The sequence below is a fragment of the Varanus komodoensis genome, unplaced genomic scaffold (genome assembly GCF_004798865.1).
Source record: "Varanus komodoensis strain SLA01 unplaced genomic scaffold, ASM479886v1 scaffold1, whole genome shotgun sequence".
Lineage (NCBI taxonomy): Eukaryota > Metazoa > Chordata > Lepidosauria > Squamata > Varanidae > Varanus > Varanus komodoensis.
Window position 1 is genome coordinate 114571891 of NW_025335268.1, and position 23381 is coordinate 114595271.

The 23381-nt window shown below is 38.8% G+C and overlaps 1 protein-coding gene across 2 annotated transcripts in view; it reads right to left on the minus strand.

The window, feature by feature from the left end:
- MIER1 (MIER1 transcriptional regulator) overlaps nucleotides 1-23381 on the minus strand; it is a 61233-nt gene that overhangs the window by 11236 nt on the left and 26616 nt on the right. The window contains exons 4-9 of one of the 2 annotated variants that reach the window (XM_044440991.1): nucleotides 22612-22770; nucleotides 11117-11237; nucleotides 5960-6024; nucleotides 4747-4819; nucleotides 2726-2877; nucleotides 1955-2036 (exon numbers count right to left, since the gene is read on the minus strand). In XM_044440991.1, coding sequence (XP_044296926.1) covers nucleotides 1955-2036; nucleotides 2726-2877; nucleotides 4747-4819; nucleotides 5960-6024; nucleotides 11117-11237; nucleotides 22612-22770 — 652 coding nt within the window. The remainder of the gene's footprint in view (nucleotides 1-1954; nucleotides 2037-2725; nucleotides 2878-4746; nucleotides 4820-5959; nucleotides 6025-11116; nucleotides 11238-22611; nucleotides 22771-23381) is intronic. The other variant, XM_044440994.1, reaches the window with a different exon arrangement.

Consider the following 23381-nt stretch of genomic DNA (forward strand, 5'->3'; position numbering starts at 1 on the left):
GTTGAGAGAGAGATACTGGGGGAAGGTAGTGAAAAGTAGAAGGCAGTGAAGAAAATAGTGTACTTCGCAAAAGCTGAGTGAGAGTGAAGGATTCCCAATGGACGCAATGATGGTTGAAAAGGAACTGAGATACTGGGCAGGAGTTCCTCCCCTTATAAACATGGATACCAGAAGGGCAGGGGCTCCCACCCGCTCTGGCACACTAAACTGTCGAACTTTTTTTTCCTGGTCTAGGCTTTGTGCAGGTACAGAAGCCTGTATGTGTGGTGCACAGAGACCACAAAGAACAACTCTGCCAAATTTGCTTCCTTGGCTTTTTAACCATCTTCTTTGCCTTGAGGTCTTCAAAGATCTCCCCAGTATCAGCAGCATGGACTTGGTCCATGGTTAGAGCAGTAGCCACAGGAGGCATAGATTGAAGTGAGGATGGAACCTTAGAAGTGTAAGGGCAGCTTAGCTCCAGTGGTTGTTGCCATTTACTGCCTGGGGTGCTTTGTTCCAGAGCTCTACCCAAAGGAAGTCCACCCTATGGTTTCTGGCCTGCTCCATGAAGACCTCAAAGAGAGGGCACTGACTAAAAATACGCCCCTCACCAAGGCAGGACAAGCAAAGGGAATGGCTGTCAGTCCAGCAGGAGCCTGCTGACATGCCTTACACATTTCCAAAAAGGTGTTTTAGATGCCATCAGAAAGGTAAGAGGAATAATGTTTTCAAAAAGTGGGAGAAATGGCAGGTATGGAGAAAGTTCAAAAGAAAGATGAGAAAATTTTGATCATTATTTTTTGTGGAAATTATGGTAAACAGATAGTAGAACATAAAGTCAAAGGCAAAGCGAGTGTACAGTTTCAGAAAACAGTAAAGAAAAATGCTCATGAAGTAAGAGAATGAACTTCCCAAAGGACCAGAGAATGCAGTCAAAGAAGAACTGGGGGAACAGGTGGGAACTCCTGTTCCTATATATACACACCAAATGCCAAACCAGAGGAGATGTTCATGCCAAAATGCTCTCAGCTACGAAATGTTCCTGACAACAGCCTCTACCCAGGCACAGAGCTCATGTATAATGCACAGGGACCATGAAAAACTATCTAAAATCCATTTACTATCAGGAACCTTCAAATGCTACCTAGCAGTAGTTACTATTTTCTTTTTTTCATCAAAATGAAATTTTAAATTTAATGTTCGTGTATCTATGCAAGTAATACAACTGAAGTCTCAACACATCCTATGTATGTCTTAGACAGAAAACAGTCCTACAATTTTCCGCATTGCTAGGATTGCATCCTAAGACCCTTTAGAAATGTGTACACCAGAAGCAAATAACATGGTGCCCTCCAGATGTTTTCAACCACAAATTTATCCAGAATGGCCTATGGTCAGGGATTGTGGGACCTTAGCACAAAACATCTCGAGGGAACCAGGTTGCCTACCTTTATTCTAGGCTGTGCAGATAGGCCTTCTCCCCCTTCCCTATCATATTTGATCTAGATAAGCCATGTGATCTTTTTGAGTTCAGTCCATGTTGTTCTCCTATCCATCTCTACTTCAAATGGGAGGAAAAGTAGGATCAGAGAAACTGGGCATCAAATGTTTGTTTGCATGGGTATGCTTAAGGTACACTGCACTTAAGTTGCTATTCTGAGATGGGTTTTTCTCTTTTTTTGCTGTATTTCCAGTTTAGGAGAATACCAAAACAAATATAGCTACTAGGGAGCTTCTGCTATTGGGCAGCAGAAAAAGCAATCATTAACCCAATGTGTCTCCTATAGAATTTGCAAGTATGAAAATGAAGGGACTTTCAAATATTAAATTCAGGTGATTTAAGACCCATCAAAATTAGATGAAAACAGATAATTTGTTCTTAATGTAAAAATGGCTTGCATACTACTGAAACTCATACTTGTCAGTAGTATTAAATATATTTAATACATTTAAAAATATGAAATATACACACCTCGGGCTGCTTTTACATTAAATCGCAATCTTCTTAGTGCCTCTTCTGTGTCAAAATGACACTTTACCAATTCATACAAAGCCTAGAATGAAAGAAATTTAGAGTAGGATCTTCTCAAACTTCTGAACTGTTGCTTCAAAACGGTATAGCAGAGTGAAGCGCACACACGCACACAAACCTAATATTAAGGGCACTAACATGGCTGCACACAACCTTCTGAACTCACAGGCTTCGAGTGAGAAGAATATGGAGACAAAGATCACCTCCACACTTTCCTCATGCAACAAAACACTTTAATGGCCAATTCCAGGTATCTAGTGTTTTAGCCCTACTTGTGAGAAGGAGGGCTGAGGCACCATCAAATTCCCTTGGCAGACACAGAAATCCTCCCCCTCCCCGCAGCCCTGTACCAGCTCCAAAGTCACACTTACCACTTGGGAGCTGCAGTCAGCATGAAAAGAAATGTGCTGCGTACAAGGGCACTTAAAATTTGGCTCTGTATTTTTCTTCTAAATGACATCTAGCAGCCTTAGGATTGTCAAAACATTATGTGTTGAATCCAATGCTTTATTTCAACTGTTAAGAACATTCCCAAAATACCCTGCAGGTGCCACTGCTAACTCCTTAAACTCCTCTGGAAGGTCCCCTCAACAGATTTTAGGGAGCGTAACAATCTATAACTAAAGGTATCTATGCAATTCAACTAAGCTGAGAGAGTGTAAAAAACAAGGTATTTTATGGTCACTAAGAACTCCAAGAGTTTGATTATACCTGTTCATTGTCTTTGATATGTGATCCTTCAGGAATTGCATCTATTCCTCTCTCATCTCCTGTTCGTCTGGAAGCTTCACTAAGGAATTCAATAACTTTATCTTCAGTCAGGTAATCTGGATTCCACAACAGTTGGTCATCATTTTCATACACTAAAATTAGAAAATGAATTGTACATTACCTAACACTTAAGCTTAAAATTATCTGAAGAAATAACTGTTTTCCTTTCACCATATAGCCAAACTGAAATGTCCCTGAACCAAAATAATCAATATTCCTTTCTTAAAACATTTCTCTAGCAAAGAGAGATTCTGAAAAATTTAGACACCAACCTCATCCTATCTATTGTGGGGGCGGTGTATGTGTGTGTGTATGTTCACATTATTTCACTAAAACTTCCAGGTAAATATAAACTATAATTCTAAACATATCTTCACACATTGCTTTATCAAATGTGATAATTTTACATAGAAATGTATAAGTTTAGCAACTATTTTCTAATCTATATATGAGGAAGAACTGATGATTTTGATAAATATGACTGAATGGCACAAGTAAAATATGCCTTTTGTTTTCTAGGTTTTTTAAAGACACTTTACATGTAGCTGACAGACAAGAAAGGGAATCTCTCTCTCTCTCAGGCCAAAGTCACTGACAAATACTTAAGTGTTGAATTTCAAAGTTTGAAAAACAGCCCACACTGATAAAATGAGTTCCTCCACCATGATCTGTAGAAGGCTAATAAAAAAAATGTTTTGAAGTATATCTCACACTTAGCAGCATAATGATAAAGTGAAGATAGCGTTTTTTATGAATACAAGCCTGGGATCTAGCTTGGATTCATAATTAATTCAAGCATGCCTAGAAGTATCAACTCCATAGAAATCAGTTTGCTAATAGAAGAGCAAATACACACATCAGTAGAGTATGGGTAAATCACACCTGAGCTCCAATTAATCCATTTTGTATTCAAAGCTACCCACAAACAATATGGATCCAGGATGAAGATATTAATTACCCAGCTGAGTAACAAATCAAGCTGGGAAGGTAATGGAACCAAACAGAATCAACTAAGTTTTGGCTCCATTCTGTAATGTGGACTGTACCAAGATTCCAAAAGACAGAAATTTGCAGCGAAATCGCTAACAAGTTCTCCTTAGAATTTGTGAAAATCTCCATCACCACAAAAACAAAATTTCAGCAAATGAAATATTTATATACAACAGAAGCCAGCATTGATTTATCAAAAATAAATCCTGTACTTTAATCTCATTTTTTGACTGGGTAACCTCCCAAATGGACAAAGGGAAAACTCGACATAATCTGATAAGCAGACTAGATGGAAAAACTATTAGATGGATACAAAATTGCTGCTAGATCGGACAAAAAGAGTGCTCATCAATGGCACCTTCTCAAAGTCGATGGAGGTCACTAGTGGGGTGCCACAGGGTTCAGTCCTGGGTCCAGTGTTCTTCAACATCTTTATTAATGATTTAGATAAGGAAGTACAAGGAAAGAAAATCAAATTTGCAAATGATACAAAACTGGGTGGAATAGCAAAGACCCTAGAAGACAGAATGAAGATCCAGGGTGATCTTGATAAATTTGAACACTGGGCTGAGAGCAACACAGTAGAAAGTTTTGTTCCTAGTAAAAAGCAGCTATGTTCTATCACTCTGCACTAATGAGAACCTGTGCGCAACAAAATAAATGTTCATCACTGATACCAATATAAATACAATTTCCTAAACAATAGTTTTCCATTAAGCAACAGAAAATCTCTATTATTGAGTTCTAATATGAACTGGCCATAATGCTTGAACATATTTGCATAGTTAAACCACTATATTTACCTGTGAAATTCATGTGATAAATATTCCAATGTTCTGTGAACTGCTGTATTTTGCTGCATGAAACCTTATGTAAATTGAACCGTAGAGGTTAACTGCTTCCCAAATGTACCTCAAATATGCCTGATAGTTCAAATTAGATAAAATTATCACAGTATTAATAGCAATTACCTTTCTCATTTTCTTTGTATTTAGAAATACCAACTGGAATTTCAGCTTGAAACATGGAGCCAACCATGATTTCCTGTTTTGAAAAATATGTATACATTGTAAATATGAAATAGAATAAAATGTAAATATTAATGAAAATGAAATTGTTGTAAACTTCCCAAAGAGCTTCATCTATTGGATGTTACTGAAATGCAATTTATTTGTTTTAACATATTTTTAATTAGATTACTGAATAGAATTGATTATAATCTGAATTCTATTAATATAAACCCCCAAATTCAATAAAAGTAGGAATAACCACATTTAAAAAGAACAGAAGAGAGCATATTGTGGTATTTGTTGGTATAATCTATGCAGTAAAACAACTATGTGGGCTTAAGTAAGAATCCCAGGAGCATTTAACAAACTGAATTCACAAGCAAGCAAAAGGTTAGTAATATGTCTGAAGCCCTACTCTTGGATTGTAGCTCATAAAGATGCCTGGAATGGGACTATAAATGCTAACTTCAGATCCTGACTTGTTAGTGGAGCAGTAAACCAGGAATCCTAATTAGGATTTAATGCTAAGTTTTGCTTCCTGGTGAAGTCTTGGTTTGTTAAACTACTCCCACTGCTGGGAGGAACCAGGAAGACAAATTGGGCAGTGTGCTTGTATCTGCAGTTCATAAACAATACATTTTCCAGAATTTTGGCTTAGCCATAGTTCACAAATGTGACCACAGTTGTTGTGAATGTATCCAATTACTAAAAAATGTTGTTTGATAGCTAAGAAGCAATGACTTACTGTCAAGCTTTAACACTGGGAAAATTTCACGACACAGAACTGTAGACATCACCAACTATTTTAGATACACAGCAAACAGTAAACTAATGAGATCTTCAGCATAACTACTAGAAGGAACCAATCAATCTACTGGGGAGGAATCCTACACATTATTATTACTAGAACTTTTTCCCCATCAGCTTCAATGTAGTAGAATCCTGAGAATTTGCTTTTATTAATGTTTAGGTCTCATAAGAACAGAGGAAGAACCATATAGGATTAGAACAAAGGTCCATCTAGTCCAGCATTCTGTTCACACAGTGACTAATCAGAAAAACCCTTTGAACACCCACACTGTTCAGGAATGCTTTCTTGAAAATATTCTTTGACTAATATATACAAAGTCATTTGCAGACTGGAAATGTATGTTTATATGCTTCAACCATTTACCTTTTTCCAGTCTTCTGAAGGAATATAATCTTCGTCTTCTTCAGATTCCTCTTCTATTTCACTATCTATATAAGAAAATTAAGAAACACAGACAGGTACCCTGAACTGCATTCCTCCAAATATAGTACAACCTAGAAAGAGAGCCATCTCTGGTTGGTTAATTGAGTAGTGAGCTATGATGTCATAACCAACTCTATGTGACCAATTGTGGCAGAAATACCCTTACTAAATTGCAATACTGAGAACTGCAACAAGAGTTCCACTTTTAAAAACAGCACAAATACCATTTTAATTATATAAACTTGCTGAAGAGTTTATACGTACAAGAAAACATTTAGCTAGGGCCTGCAGCATCTTGAAATGACATTTAATTTTGAAAGGGATTTAAATCAGCTTTTGGGTACTTCTGCATCACATTCAACTTAAGCCTTTGTTTCTAGCAGACAAACAGCTGATGATTGTGATCTTTAAAGAAAGACCTTCTTGTTCACCAAGTTATCATTCTAATCAAGTAATATATGAGAATGCTTTTATTCATCACTCTAAAAGCCTTGGGAAGAATCATGGTCCAATTCTGAACTGTCCTTACCTCAAGATAAATTAGATCACCAGTACACTCCTCAGTATCCTTTGTTTTAGGAACCTCTGCCTAATTCTCTCTAGTAATTAGGACTTTTGTAATGCTAAATCAACTAGCCTGGACTCAATCAAAACCCAAGGGGTCCAAAGGAAAGAGCCCAGATTATCCTAGGAACCAACTCTTGTACCCTTTGTTTTAACCTCAGCCTAAGAACACCCAAAGTCCTTGCCCTGCTGTATTTGCAGCTAAAACTAAACACTTGCAAACAGAAAGAATTATTTTACTGATAAATACATTAAGGTGGATCAGGCTGGTTTTATAGTAAGGAGAAGGATGTAGATTTTGACTAGAGTATTAAACGCAATAGAATATATATCAAAGAAAAGGTTGAAAGTGGGCTTGGTATCATTATTTTTATAGAATTGATTGTGTGAAATGGCCAATGATAAAGATGTTGATAGTGGCATTAGGATTTGGTCTACTATTCGAAAGAGTAATAAATCAATTATGCAGAAAATTTTACAACAGTGATAGTTAATGATGGTTTAACAGAAAGAATATCCTTAGGGTGAGGCACTAGAGAGAAATGTCCTCTTTCACTGACATTGTTTTAGTTATAAAATTATTGGCAAATAGTATATGAAATGATGATACAATAGAAGATATTGGAATTAAAAACAAAATCAAGATTAAACTATTTGCTGATGAAACCTTGTTAACAATTGAAGATCCATTCAAAGTTATGGATCAGATTAAAACTCATTCAATGGAATTTGGTGACATAACAGTGTTGCAGGTAATCTGGGAAAATCAAAGATGTTGCCATTTCATTGTAATAGAGAAGAAAAGGAGGAAATTAAGAATCAATTTCAGATTAGAATATGTGATACTATTAAATATTTAAGTATTAATATTTAAAAATGCAGAATTTTTGAAAAAGAGTAATTTTGATACATTAAAATCTGAAATAAATAAGAAATTGCAGCAATTTAGGAAAATAGGATTATCATGATTTCAGAAAACAGTGGTTTGTAAAATGAAAATTTTATTTAAGAATATTTTTTTATTTAGGATGTTGTCAATTCAGGAAAGAACTGGAAGACTGGCAAAATGTGATTATTAAATTCTGTAATGGAGATACGAATGCAAGGACTAGTAAGAAAAGATGGTACGAATCACAAAAAGAGGGAAGATGAGGTATTCTGAATATTAAACTATATTATGAAGCAAATCAATTAAGATGTACACCAAATATTATTTTGCAGCCAGATTAAATAATATGGGTAGAGATGAAACAATAAGAAACTGAAGGATCTTTTTTAAACATTCTTTTTAAATAAGATAAGATTGTAAAAAGGACAGAAAATCATTTTTTCAAAAAAAATTGATAGGAATTTGGGAGACATATAGGGAAAAATTATGCCAATCATCTCACCAATAACTCTTATTACAGAGATTAGAGGATTTCCAGAAAATTTGAGGGATAGTTTAAGAAAGGTATTAAAAGAAAAACAAATATTTAGGGAAAAAGACTGGATAGAAAATAAGGAAAGGATAATGACATTATTTGGAAAAGGAAAATAAACTTGGTTTAATGTGATGCAATTGGAACAATGGACTAGAAAATGGTTGCAGAAAAATGGTAATTGTAGAGATCTTACCAAATTTGAGGAGATTGTGATGAAGGAGGAATGCAAACAAGGGTGACAATAAGAGAGAGATATAATATTTTATTAGACAGGGAGCATGTATATATGATCTTTTAAAAATTTCATGGGAAATGGATTTAGGGAAGGATTGGGGAAAATATGGAATAAGAGAATATTAAAAATGTCAATTAGAATTAAGGAAATTTTTTATAAATTAGTATGGAAACGGTATGTGATGCTGATTAAATTATTCTATGCAGATAATAAATATTCTAATTTATGTTGGAGATATAGAAAAAATATGGGTAGCTATTTTCATATGTGGAGAGACTGAAAATATTAAGAAATTCTGGATAATGATTTTTAAGGAGGTTAGGAAGATGTTGAATTTAAAAATTGAAGCAGATCATGAAATAGCATTGTTGTTAATATTTTGTGAAAAGTAATGGAAATGGAATATCAAATAATTAATAATAAATTTGGTATCCACAGCAAAATTGATAATAGCAAAGAATTGAAAGGAAAAATGGGATCAATTAATCAAATGGTATAAAGAATTTTGGAATATAGAGATAAATGACAAGTGATTAATGAGATAAGGGTGAAAATGATTTTAATAATATATGTGGTATGTTTATTGAATATGTATTAACAACATGGGAGGGTAATAAACCCTCAAAGGATGTACTGTAATTTTGGATGGAAGGGGTATCTTGAATGGATTAATGAAGAAAAAAAATACTAGGCAGCCATGGTCCCAGGGGAGGGGTGCACTAAGGGTGATTTCTGTTTTTTTATATTTTATTTTTTGTACTGAGTGTTTTTTCTTTATTATATGAATTTTGTAGTTGTATTTGTATCTTTAAAATAAATTAATTAATTTTAAAAACCACTGATACTCTGTGGGGCTCTTGAAATTTCAAGGAGGTTAAATTAGGAAAAGTGACCTAAGTATAATGAGTTATTGACTTTAAGCACAATGTTCATTCTTTCTGTAGCTGAGCTGCATGTTAAAGTTGTTAAGTTTCACAAAAATTAAGATGACATGCTACCACCCAAACTCGGCAATTTCAAGAAGATATTATTCAAGTCAGGAATATCAAGAGATCCCATTTTCCCTTCCAATTCTTTGCTATTAACAATTTTGCTGCAAATACTAAATTTATTATTAATTTTTGATATCCCATTTTAATTTCTTTTCACAAAATATTAGCAACAATGCTATTTCAGGATCTGCTTCAATTTTTAAAGCACCAGGAATAGATAGGTTACCAACAGAAACAATTCAAGCAGCAGGGAAAAGCAGAATCACATGGCTACATAGAATCTTTAATGCAGAATGAACACAACTAACTACACCTACTGTTTGGCAATAAGCAATAATAATACCACTGTGGAAAAAGAAAGGGAGCAAACAAGAATGCATATAATAATGAGGCATCTCACTCCCGAGTCATGTAGGGAAAATGTACTGCAGGATAATAGAAATGAGGTTGAGACCAGTCATAGAACCACAACATGCAGAAGAACAGATGGGTTTTTGAAGAAATAGAAGCTGCACAGTTGCAATTTTTACACTTAAATGACCAATAGAAAATAATATGGAATGTAATAAGAATCTCTTTGTCATGTTTGCAGACCAAGAGAAAGCATCTGATAGAATTGATAGGAAATTGCTATGGCAAGCAATGACCCAATACAGAGTAAGTGAACATCTTATTAGATTATGCAAAAGTGTATATAGCAATTGCAGAAGTATAGTTAGAACAAATCAAGGAATATCAGAACTCTTTGCAATAACATGTAGAGTAAAACAAGGATGTGTACTATCACCACTTTTATTTATCACCTATACAGACAACATAAGTAAAGAAGCTAAGCCCAAGAATGGAAATAACATCAATGAACTACTCTTTGCAGATGGTCAGGCACTGATCACAAGTACAGCGAAGGAGCTGCAGCAATAACTTATGTCCATGAACCAAGAATTCAAGGTAAGTAATATAAGAATCAGTAAAGAGAAGACTGAAGTAATGGCAATGGGAAGAAAAAAGCATACCTTAAATAAAGTAATAGAGGGAACAAGTATAAAACAAGTGACTGAACTCAAATATCTAGGAACAACATTCACTGAAGATGGTAAACTGGACAAGGAGATTAACATATAATGCAGTAAGGCAAACCAAGTATTAGGACAGATAGTTCCACTCCTTCAAAATAAGGCAGTACCAATCAGTACAAAGAAGCATCTCATACAAAGCATATTCATCTCCATCCTATGCTACCAGTGTCAATCATGGACACTTACAATAAAACATGAACAAAAAATAGTCACCACAGAAATGAGATGTTTAAGGAAAGCTGCTGGAGTGACCATAAGGGATAAAATCAGGGATGAGATTATAAGGAAAAGAATCCTTAACTACATACAAAGACAGCAAATAAAGTGGTTTGCTCACCTGGAAGAATGTCTTGGGATTCCATACCACTCAAGGCATACACAAAAAGAGAAGGCCAAAGAGCATGAGGCAGACCCAGAAGATGGAGAGACAACATAAAAGACCCACTACAACAGCATCATATAACAATGGTTAATGCCACCAGGAGTGCAAATGCCAGAACTTTGTATCTCCCTTGACACCCAAAGTGGTAAAAGAGGAAGTGAAGCAGAAGACTGTTCAAGTGCTCTTCATTCCAACATTTTGCCAATTGTTTGGACTTTCCTGTTTCTTTCCCAGCCTTCTTTTTTACCATCTAGTCTGAGGAAGACTTCTGGAGAATCAAAAGCTTGCACATTTTCATGAAAATTTGGTTTGTCTTAAAAAAGGTATAGTCCAACTGTGAATCAAGCATTTATAGCATATCAAAGTACAAAAGGTGTTCAAAAACATGCTTAGTTGACAGTGCTTAGTACTTGGAAACACATACTTGTATCAAAGTATTTACAGCGCCGTGGACGAATTATCTCCTGTACAACAGATGGTGCTGGATCATCATTGGAGGACTGTGTCTCATCCTCCTGACCTGATGAATCCTTTATGGCCTCCTCCTTGCAAACAATGAAATAAACAAAATCACAATCATTTTTATTTATTTTTACCTGACTTTCATTTACATACACACATGTGGCTTATAAAGTTATCACACAAAACAAAAATAGTAAAATGGGCAAACAGTAAAAACCAATAATAATTGTAACACTATGAAGTTGCTGTTGTATGTGCACAAGTCATTTCTGACTTATGGTGGCCCTGCATATGAATGCCCTCCAGGATGTTGTGTCCTTGACAGCCTGCTCAGCTCTTATACACTCAAACAGTAATACGTTTCCTTTAAAAGCAGCCAAATCAAAGGCAGAATGAAGATTAGCAGACAAAAGCCATTTACCAAAAGCACATTGGAAAAAAAAAAGTCTTAACAGATCTCTAAAACTAAAACAGAAAGAATTTTGCAAATCTTCTTTCCACAATTTCAGTGCCACAACTGAAAAGGCCCTGTCTAGCATATGCACTCATCTGATTGTATAGGTGGACTGGGCTTAACTGACTGGCAGGCTTGTTATTCAAGAAAGTAAGGTTGCTTACCTGTAACTGTCATTCTTCAAGTGATCATCTGTGCATTCATACATATGAATACTGCATCTGTGCAGTGCCTGTGTTCATGAAGATTTGCCTAGTGGGAGCCCCATCCCATCCTGGTATAAAAAGGGCAGGTTCCAGCCATTTCCCTCAGTTCACATGGAGACTGATGTTTTGTTTTGGTTTTTTTTTTTGGGGGGGGTTGCCTACCCATTATCATTAAGAAATGAATTACAAAGTAACCACCAACATTGACATGGGGCTGGCAAGTGGGTTGTGTGAATGCACAGATGACCATTCAAAGAACGACAGTTACAGGGAGCAAACTTACTTTCTCCCTCACGGTCTCTGTGCATCACACATATGGATGACTAGCAAACTTACTGGATATGGTGGTGGGAGGTGTTATTAAATAATGGAAGACAACACTGCATGGCCAAAAGAAATCTCAAGATATAGCAATAAACTGGGAAGACAGCAATATGAAAATATGCATCCTTTAAATCTACTGATGTGAACCAATCCCCTTGCCATAATCGTGGCAAGATAGTTTGTAGGAAGACAATTCAGAATTTTCTGTTTGCAATAAAGTAGCTGACTCCCCAAAGGTCTAATATCGGATGGAGACCACCATCCTTTTTCAGAACGGTAAAGTATCTCAAATAGAATTCATAGCATACATCAGGTTGGTCAACTGGATGGACCACTCCCTTTGCTAGTAAAGGAGTTGGGCAGACTGTTCCAAGAGATGTTAAGGTCTCAAATTTGAACTGCTATGCATGCTGTATTATGGATAGTACCCACAAATCTAATGGGATGGTTTCCCAGTTGGGAAGACAGACCTTTAGGCAGTCACCAAACAGAGTTGGTGAAGAGAATGGGGGACTAGCCTGTGCTACCTGTCTGCACTGCTTTCTTTCAGCATCTAGCTTTCTTTTACAGGGTTGTTAGAAGCTGGTTGCATCTCAGCAGCGTAGTTGTGCCATGGATAGCAGGTGTTGTGGTGTCTGGGAAACTGAATGGTGCCCTGTTATGGCAGGGCTGGTATTGATTTAAGTGGGTCAATCCTATGGCCACTTACGTGCTCTCACAGGTTGGAAGGGGCTGAATCCCAACTGTCTGGCCATTGTCCTAGGTTCCTGGATGGTGTCTAGCCTGCTCATCCATTCTGGTATGGAAGAGTCCTTCTTGATGTGAGAATATGTCTCCTGCAGTAGATCAGCAGCACGCAACCAGGCATGCTGGCATACTATTTGCTGGTTTAACAGTTGCATGGCCTCAGACATGAATACACTTGCGAGCTCCTGCTGCTGCTCAGGGAGAAAGTCTGCCAGAGCTCCCATCTTCTGCCAAAGAAAGACCTATTATCTCCCCATTGCAGCTTCATTATTTGAGATGGGGAGGCTGAGGCCCACAGCAGAGTCTCACCATCATGTCCAGTCGATAAGTCTTCAGTCAGAGCAGAGTCTTCTCTCTGAGGGAACCCTTGAGTGGACTCTATGGGTGAGGATGATGAAGGAGGAAGGGTGTATCTGTCTCCTGTACCCTGTACATGTCTTCCAGCCTTCGTGAGGTTGGATGGGGTTATGTCGGTAGCTGTCAGGGATCCCTCATGGTCTGAGGTAAAAATGGTATAGCTGCTGGAACAGAGTCCTCCATTTGGACAACATCGAACACTGGGTTCAGAGTCAGTTTGGTCAGTTGCTTGGTCTGGAGGCCAAAAGATATAGCCACCCAAAGGTCCTGTCCTGAGAACCAACCCAAGTCTCTGGAGAAGTGGAGACTGATTCCTCAGAAGCTGGATGTGTGTCCAAATCAGAGGCAGAGTCCGCTCAGTTGGAAGAAGTTGAGTTGGCAGATTATGAGGGTCTCTGAGATGACATTGGCTCCATGGAGAGTATGCAGTAGTGTTGGCATCCAGCTGGAGTTGGTTCCAGAACTGTCTGCTGACTGGACTGTGCTGGGTCCCAGGGTTTCTGAGGCGGGGTTCCAGTTGGTGGCCACAGATAGCAGGGAAATAGTGCTATCCCATAGATGCTCCCACATATAGCCTGCGTAGTAGTGCTCAGTTAATGTCACTGGTGGACCCCAATATGCATCTTAGTTGTAGGTGGATGCAGTTGGCTTGAAACAGTCAACTGGATGGTGGATTGAGACTGGCAACAGGTTGGACAAGATGAACTGGTAGCATGGGCAAGGTGTTGGAGGCACTATCTGTGCTTCTAGGTTCCAATGTGGTGTATTCACCAACAGGACAGGAGAAGCAATCCAAGCCACTGGAGATCGGGATGATGAGTCTTGAATCTCTACTTCAGAGAAGGAGGTTGGTGTGATTGGATCGGATCAGATTGTGTTTCCACAGGCTCTGGCCAGGCCAGTGTTGGAATGCCCAAAATGTCCAGAGAAGCATGAATTGACTGTACAGCCAGAACAGAAGTGGTAGCCAGGGCTGCTGATGGAAAAGGCAAATTGGTGGCCAGCCCTATTTTTTTGTGGCTTGCTTCGTAAAGGCCTGACAATGTGGACACAAGTCAACACAGAGCTCCTCACTGAGGTGAAACAAACACAGTACATGTCTACTTGTGGATGACATTTTTATACCAAACCTGACACACTTTCAGAAAGGAGAAGGGAAAAGGAGAAGATTCCTTAGCTAAGGGTGATGGGGGTGGGGTTGGTTTTTTTGGAGAGGGAAATGGAAAGATAAGTATAAAGGTGGAAAAATAAGAAGAGATTTGAAGAGATTTGAGGGAAAAAGAAAAGTTTTAAGTTGAGAGAAAAGTCTGGGAAAGATCTGAGGTAAGTTATTGGAGGTAAGTAAGTATTGGAGGTAAGTATTGGAGAATGAAGTTAGGAATCATTCAATACAAACAGCAGTCAAAAGAAATGTTGGGAGTCTGATCTTTTTATACTGGGAGCGGGGTAGGGATCCCACCAAAAGTTTTAGGCTTAGCTAGGAGAATCTTCCTGAACATAGCACTGCACAAGTACAGCACTCATATGTGTGATCCACAGAGACCACGAAGAACAACATACAGTTCCTGAGGTAACATAGTCCAAAGCTATTCAGAAGCTCTAAAGACTAGAACCAAGACTTTAAATTGGGCAAGAAAATAAACAGGCAGCCAGTATAAAAGAAATAAAACAGATGCCCTTATGTTCGGGATATAGACAGGAACCTGGCCATTGCATTTTTTATCAACTTCAGGTTACAGATTTTCCTTTAAAAAAGCCCCACAAAGACAATATTGCAATAGTCCAGCCTGGAAATAACTAGGACATGGATAATGGAGGTCAAATTTATCTTTTTCATTAAAAGGTTACAGCTGGTGAAAAAGCTGAAAGTGGTACATGATACTCCTTGCCACCTTCATTATCTGAAGATCCAGGGTAGCATGAGATTAAGGAGCACATCTAGGCTGCAGGTCCCAGTGTGTTCAAAAGAGTGCAGTCTTGTCTCAAATAGGCCATATAAGCTTTCCTAGGTCATAGAACTCATGATAAACAGTAAACGTATCTCCTTAAGTTTCAACTTGTCCATCCCCACTCACCCCTCAACTAATGACAGACAATAGTTTGGAAACTCTATTCCCTCCTTTTGATTAGACACTGGGAACAAGAGAAACAGTCAACACATATACTTAATACACTTCAGCCCAGAGTTTTGGATAACCTCTCCCAACAGTTTTATGACAGTATCAGCCCTGCATCTCAATAAATAGAACCTTGAGTGCTCCTCGACCTGGAGTTGTCCTTGGAAGCCCAGGTGGTGAGGAGTGCTTTCCTTCAGCTTCAGCTGATCCATCAGCTGTGTCCTTACCTGGATGAGCACTGCCTAGCAATGGTGGCACACGCTCTGGTAACCTCCCGGTTGGACTATTGTAATGTGCTCTATGTGGGGCTGCCCTTAAAGACAGTCCAGATACTTCAACTGGTTCAGAACAGAGCCGTCAGATTGCTGTCGGGGGCTGGTCGTTATTCTCATATAACACCAGTCCTCTATCAGCTTCAGTGGCTTCCCATTGGAGCCCGGGCCCAATTTAAGGTGCTGGTATTGACTTATAAAGCACTAAATGGCTTGGGACCAGAATACCTAAAGCAACATCTTTTTCCCTACATGTCCACCTGGCCCTTAAGATCTGCAGCTGAAGCCCTGCTCTGGGAATCCTCCTTGAAGGAGGTTAGGAGAGCATATACTCAGAGGAGAGCCTGTGAGCACCCTGGCTATGGAATGCACTCCCCAGAAAGGTCCACCTGGCACCAACATTATATGCTTTTCGGTGCCAGCTCAAGACCTTTTTATTTTCCCGTAATTTCAATGTTTAAATATTTTAACCATATTTTATGCTCAGTCGTGGATTATTATGGATTATTTGGGATAATATGGATTTATTGGATGTTGATTGTAAGACATCAAGAGATGTGCAACATAATATGGATGGGACAAAAATACCCAAATTAAAAAAAATAGTATCCCAAAGTTCCAGAGCCATGGAACACCCCCACCTACCCTGTATTTCAACGCGATCTTCTGAAACTACCTTATACCAAAGAACAAAACTACCGAAATGCAGGATACCAGAGCTTCATTTTCTTCAGCCAACTCAGAAATTATCATAGTTAATAGTATTAGAAAATGGCAAGATGCTCATGAGAACAAAGAAGTTTGTACTGTTATTCATCTCTTAGTCATCCATCCACTAAGGTGACCCAGGCAATCTCAATTTCAAATATAGTCAAAAAAAGTCATAAAGAAATAGATCCAAATAATATGCAAGGGCATCTGGAGGTTTTACCACATGCTTGAACATCTTGTCCGAATAAGGCAGATGTGATGCAGGGTGAGGATTGCTGCAAGTGTAGGAACTATGCTTTCCCTCAATGAAGCACTGGTTACTCAACTGAGCAGTGGAGTGGAGGAGGTAAGTCCTCCCTTTCTCCTAGGCTCCCATCTTAGGAAGTGTCTGATTTAGCAAGAAAGGTGAAGCAATCTCCCCTTTCCCATGCTCCATACTTATCAGGGGAAAAAATGACTGAGGAGTGCCAGACACAGCAGGATTTTTTAAAGTTCTTCTAAACATCAAAAAACCTGAACTGTGCTGCCTCAGACACTCCACCAGTCACTGCTGGTGCTGAGTCCCAGGCTCTCAGCACTTTAGCATTCAAGAACTTTCAGGAAGCATAAACAGCATAAGATTTGCTGCCTGAGAAGATAGCTTAGGCAGCAAGTAAGAGTAGTATGCTTTATTTTTAAAACTTAAGTATTTTCTTTGAATAAGAGTAAAAAATGCTGCCCCACTGCAGATGCTTCGTTGGGGTGGGTAGGATGTCAATGCATGACTTTGTGTGTGTAAGTCCTGCCAATATTTGCCTTTGGAACTGCCCACTACAGGAATGCAATTCAAAGAGTTTCCATAAAAGCAACCAAGGTGGATACAAACTGATTAAACAAATCAGTACAACAAATAAACATCATATTTAAAAAAATCAAAATTATTTCAAAAACCATATACTGAATACTGAATTACTCTCTCCCTTTAAAAAATAACATATGGGTATATTCCCCCTCATTCTCTTTCCCTTCCTCCTGCCCTTTGTGTTTTATAAGGCAAAGCTAGCCAGGCAAGAGACCTGGTTCACATATCACAAAGCAGGAGACAGTGTTGTGTAACTAAACCATGATTTGTGGGGATACATGAAATATACAAACCATCTCCAGTCCAGTTTGAATGAATAACCTATAGAACAATCAACAATGTAGAGTATCTGGGTTCAGACATCATACTAACAACCTACAAAATAGAGCATTTTTTATTCAGTTCTCTATTCAGCCTGACAATAACAAAAATTTCCAGCATGCATCTTCTTATATTCTCGTACTATGGCTACAATCCTACACTCAGTTCCCCGGGAGCAGGTCCCATAAGTGAACTCAACAGAACTTCTTTTTAAGAGCCATGTATAGAATTGTACTGTTAACCTCACACTGTCACAGATGCTGGTAATAAGAAAGGTTCTGTATGGAAATATTTTGAAGATATTCCTTCTATAGGTAAAAGGAATCATACCAAAAATACAGTTAGATGAAGAAATATAAAGTCTTCTTGTAAGAAAACAGTATAAATAACATTCTTCTGAGCAGTAAATTAATACGGCTTAGTGGTCAGATTTGTACAACCATGCAGAAAATGTATGGTAACATTTAAATGAGAAACTTTATTTAAATTAAACCTTTTCCTCTCTGACTGAAGTCTCCTTGATTTAAATAAATCCATGCAGGGGCCAACACAGTCCTCAGAGTCAAAAGAGTCATTCCTGCATCACAAGATATCCAAACAATATCTTACCAATCCCCATCTCTGCACTAGAAGTCCAACTTGGAACAAATCCAAGCAATTTGGAACAAATCCAAATATAGAAACATAGAAAAAAGCAAGTCAGAAGGGGTCTCCTGGGCCAGCTAGTCTGACCCCAGCTCCAGCCAGCTCCTTTCATGTAATCCCCAACATGTGGCTGTCCAATTTTTCCTTGAACACACACACTGATGGGGCCTCAAACACCTCCCTTGGAAGCCCATTCCATATCTTAGGGGTTCTAACCATCAAGTACTTCCTGACATCCAACCTGAAGCCTAGTTCCAAGTGTCCTGCCCTCCACTGCAGGGAAGAACAGGTTATGGTCCTCTTCCACTTGACATCCCCTCACATACCTGTAAGACACTAAAAGACCCCCTCAGAGTCTCCTCTTCTCCAGGGTGAAAAGACCCAGTTCTCTCAATCTCTTCTCATGTGTCATCCCTCCCAACCTGGCTACCATTCCTGTGCTGAACCAATTCCAACCTAGCTATGTCTCTCCTGTAAAGTGGAGCCCAGAACTGGACACAGTTCTCCAGTTGTGGGTACACCAAAGTCGTGCAGACACCTCCTTAGACCTGGAACCCATGATTCTGGCATTTGGCTTTTTAACCACATCACACTGCTGGTTCATGTTCAGCCTGCTGTTGACAAGTAAGCCAAGATCCCTTTCACAAGTGCTGCTCTCCAGCCACTTGTCCCCCATCTTATAACTGTGACACCTATTGCTATGTCCCAAGTGCAAGACCATGTACTTATCCACACTGAATGCCATCCTATTGCCCCTGCCCACTTCCACAGGCTGTCCAGAACCTTCTTGAACTGGATCACCTGATCCTCAGTTGTGGTCACTGCCCCCACTTTGGTATCATCCACAAATTTAGTCATTTATATCCACCAATTACCCTTGCTGAGCAGAAGAGGCCTCTAAGCACCTGGAGTTGCTTGGCTGGCTGACATTTTGCAGATGCACTGGTGATGGAAGAAAGATTCCTTCATCATCACTTAAATGTCAACATGACTTCTACTCTGTCTTAGGCTGGATACAACCCAAGTCTTCTGCCACCTATGCTGCAGCATAGCTCTGTTTGATTGCCCTCAGACACTCATTAAATGAAAAGCTTTCTTAGAGCTTTATTATGCATAACTAAATTATATATTCCACCAAAACATTTAACTGCCTCAGAAGAACAAAATACATAACAACAAAATAAGATTTGTTCAGAATACATCTTATAGTTTTCTACATGGCTTGTTACCTCTCACTCAAATTGCCCTTTAACAAATACTTATGGACAGTGATATTGGCTGTTTTATACTCATGTGCAAGATTGTACTAAATTGGATTTGCTAAAATAAAGATTCACTTCAAGTTTCCCAAAAGTCTATGAAAGAATGCCATTAACAACTTGGTCAGAGTCACAAGATCTGTTTTTCCTTCTTGCAATTATCCTGTTCTATCTAGTTCTAGAGTTTGCCAAAGCTTTGGGATTCCTTATAAAATGTACAAGATTTCAATTAAAATTGGCAAGACTGGAATCCAAATCTCAGAAGCCACCGAAACAAAAGCAAATGAAGCCTAAAGTACCATCACAAAAAGGAGAAATGTTCTAGCAGTAGAAATTTATGCCAGAAATATTTTGTTTGCACTATAACTGTTTCTGAGAACAGTGGAGTAACATGCTTAAGAAGTCTTAATATCTTTGAGAAAATTTAGTCAAATAATAAAGCATTTCCTATCACAGTTTATGAACCAAATTAAACAAGGTAATATATTTAGTATTCCAACTTCAAGATTTTCTGTAACAAAGTATACTTTCACTAGGTAAACTTTTGCATCATTGTCTGTGCTTTGCTAATCTGAAGTATGTTTCACAGTGTGTGTGTATGCGTGTGTAGTGTGTATATAGTGTGTGTATATATATATGCTATATATACAATGGTACTTTGGCTCACGAACTTAATCCGTTCCAGGACTCTGGTCGTGAGCCAAGTCAAATTTCCCCATAAGGTTCAATGTAAATAAGGTTAATCCGTTCTGTAACTATTTTTTTTTTAATCACTAAAATTTGAAGCGGGCGTGATCGGGGGGGGAGGCAGACGCGATTGTGGACACACTGGGGGGGAGGCAGGCACGCTGTGGGGGGAGGCGGGCACAATCGTGGGCATGCTCAAGGGGGAGGCGGGTGCGATCTGGGGAGAAGAGGTGGGTGTGATCATGGGTGTGCTCTGGGGCGAAGCGGATGAGATCACAGGCGCAATCGCGATCGTCAGCCAACACAGAGTTCATGACCCAAGGCAAAAGTTTTCAGAAATTTCTGTTCGGGACCTGATTTGATCATGAACTGAGGAGTTTGTGAGCCGAGGTACCACTTTATATAGTATATATATGTTTTATAGTATATATACTTTTTATAGTATACATACATACATACAGATATATATATACACAGGGATATATCTGAGGTATATTTTATAGTATATATACTTAAATGTTTAAGAAGTCTTAATATCTTTCTTTGAGAAAATTCAGCCAAATAATATAGCATTTCCTATCACAGTTTATGAACCAAATTAAACAAGGTAATATATTTAGTATTCCAACTTCAAGATTTTCTGTAACAAAGTATACTTTCACTAGGTAAACCTTTGCATCATTGTCTGTCCTTTGCTAATCTGAAGTGTTTTATAGTATATATACTTTAAAACAGGGGTCCTCAAACTTTTTCAACAGGGGGCCAGATTAAAGACCGTGGTGGTGGTTGCGGGCCGGCAAGGTGGCAGCAGCAGCGGGCATGGGCGCGGTGAGGCAGCGGGCGTGGGCCCGGCTGCCCCTGGGCTCGCATAATTAAAAATAGATTTAAAAAGTTGTATTTTTGTTACCTTCAATCCTTTCTTCATGTTCGTCTCTCTTTCTCTTCCACCCACCTCTCTTCTGTTTCCCGCTCCATAGTCCCGCTCTGTATGTGTGCGCAATGTGCGGGGAGGGGGGGGGAATCCGGCACATGTGCAATTGACCTCTTGCAATTTGGGCATGCACCAGGTCTCTCTCTGCTCAGTTTTAAAGAACTCCTGCACCAGCTCAGAGCTTTTGGAACTCACTTGGAGATCGTTTTCTCCGAGTGAGTCCAAAACCTCTGAGGCAGGCCAGATAAATGGGCATGGCAGCTCAGATCTGGCCCGCAAGCTGTAGTTTGAGGAGCCATGCTTTAAAGTAATATGGAAGCTCTGAATAGCAACTCTGTTTCATATTGTTCTACTTGTTATATAGACAAAATGTCTTTACATTTCTGATGCTATAATTCACATGTTCCTATTTAGACACACCATTACAGGCACGTACAATCTTTTCAGCTCCAAGACTCATCCCCAATCTCACATGGTAGGCATGGCACTGCACATATATGCATGCATTCAGATGAACACATGCTAACATTCTACAGACATAATCCTCAACCCACGTACAGGGTTTCCACTGCTTCTGTTAAATCTGGAGCCAAAGTAAGATTTTTACTCCCTAGTGGTAGGAAAGGAAAACTTTCCCTCATGACCAATTTCTTATCAAAGGTTTCCCTAGCTAGCCCCAGTATATGCAAGGGAAACATATCCAAAAACAGACATAAGGAGGAGGTTTGCTTGTTAATATTTATCTCCAGTCTCTGGACCAACACACGTCTTCAAGTCTTGTCAGATTGCACAGAAGTGGTCAAGGGGCAAATATCCCTATGCTATGGTAATCAAGCAATTTGCCACTTACCTGCATGACAGAGGTGAATAATAAGTAAATGCTTTTAATGCTGAAAGATTATTTGCCTCCCTTTCTTTACTTATTTGAGTGCTATTCAATGTGGCATCCTGTAGAACACTATACTCATAACTTTCTCTAAGCCTGCTTACTAATTTCTTGACCCTAAGGTTTTATTTGTGATAAATATTAGGAGTGAAAATGGGCTTCCATGCTTTCTCATTCTCTTCAGAAGTTTGACAAAAAATAAATTAATGACCAAACTGGGGAGACTGTGAGATGGAAGCCAATGGAAAATGCAGTCATGCATATCCTCCTTTAAATTACATGGCTTCTTTCCAATGCAGCTGTTAACTTCTCCTGTAGCTACTGATTGGGATAATGCCCATTTCTACCCAACATGCAACCTCCAGAACTAAGTACCCTCTGCTGACATTAACTTAGTTATTTTTTGAATGGAAAGACAAGATAGCACACAATCATGCAATATAACTACCATATTGGAATAAACTTCCTCAACACTGCTCTATGACAGCAACTTTCCCTTTGCTTTCTCCCCTTTAAGAGCCTATGTACACTAACATGAGAGATAAACTTCAAATCAAAATTACACTCTACCTTTAAATTAACAACAGCTTTACTACATAATGCCAACTTCAAGGAATGAACATGCTAGCTTACCAAATGCACATGATGTGCAGCACATAATAGCATAGACCAAGTTATCAAATATTTAGACTAACTCACTTTATTTTCTCCACTGCACCCACTGTTGTTATCATTTTCTTCACCCTCACCCTCCTCCTCCTCCTCCTCCTCCTCCTCCTCTTCTTCCTCTTCTGGTAGTGGTACAGTACCATCATAGCCATAAAGGCTAAGAAGCTCATGAATTGGCATATCACCTTCCTAAAAAAGAATTAAAACAGGAAATTATAATAATTTCACTACGATGCAATCTGCAGGTTGACCAGATAACAGTGGCAACAACTGCCCCTGGAAAGCAGATGTCAACCTATGTAAATATCCCCAGCCTCAAGTCTACTTGCTATTTTCATGAATGAGGTACTGCTGCAGTATGATATGACAACAGCAGGTTGCTGGAAAACAAGGAAAGATCCAAGGCTAAGTTAGAGGGAGCAGTCATTCCCTCTGGTACATTTCTTGCTCTGCATGCAGGGGAAAAACAGAGAAACCAACTATTGCTACCTATGCGCCCCTTGCCCACTCACCTCCTGTTCTACACCAACTTTCAGCATAATCCAGGAACATCATCAATCCCACCCTGTGCTCCTAGTGTGTTTGATGTAAAGAGAAAATTTGGAACCCTGAGTAGTTTAGGAACAAACTATCCAGCATTCCAGGTTCATACCTTAAGGACATGCCTGGTAAAGACATACAAACCTAGAACTCTGGGCTGTTTATCCCCCAACAACCCAGAGGGTTGATCCTGAATTGTTGCTGAAAGTGGATGCAAAACAGAAGCAGTGGAAAGCTGTGCACTCAGTTGTTTCACCAGG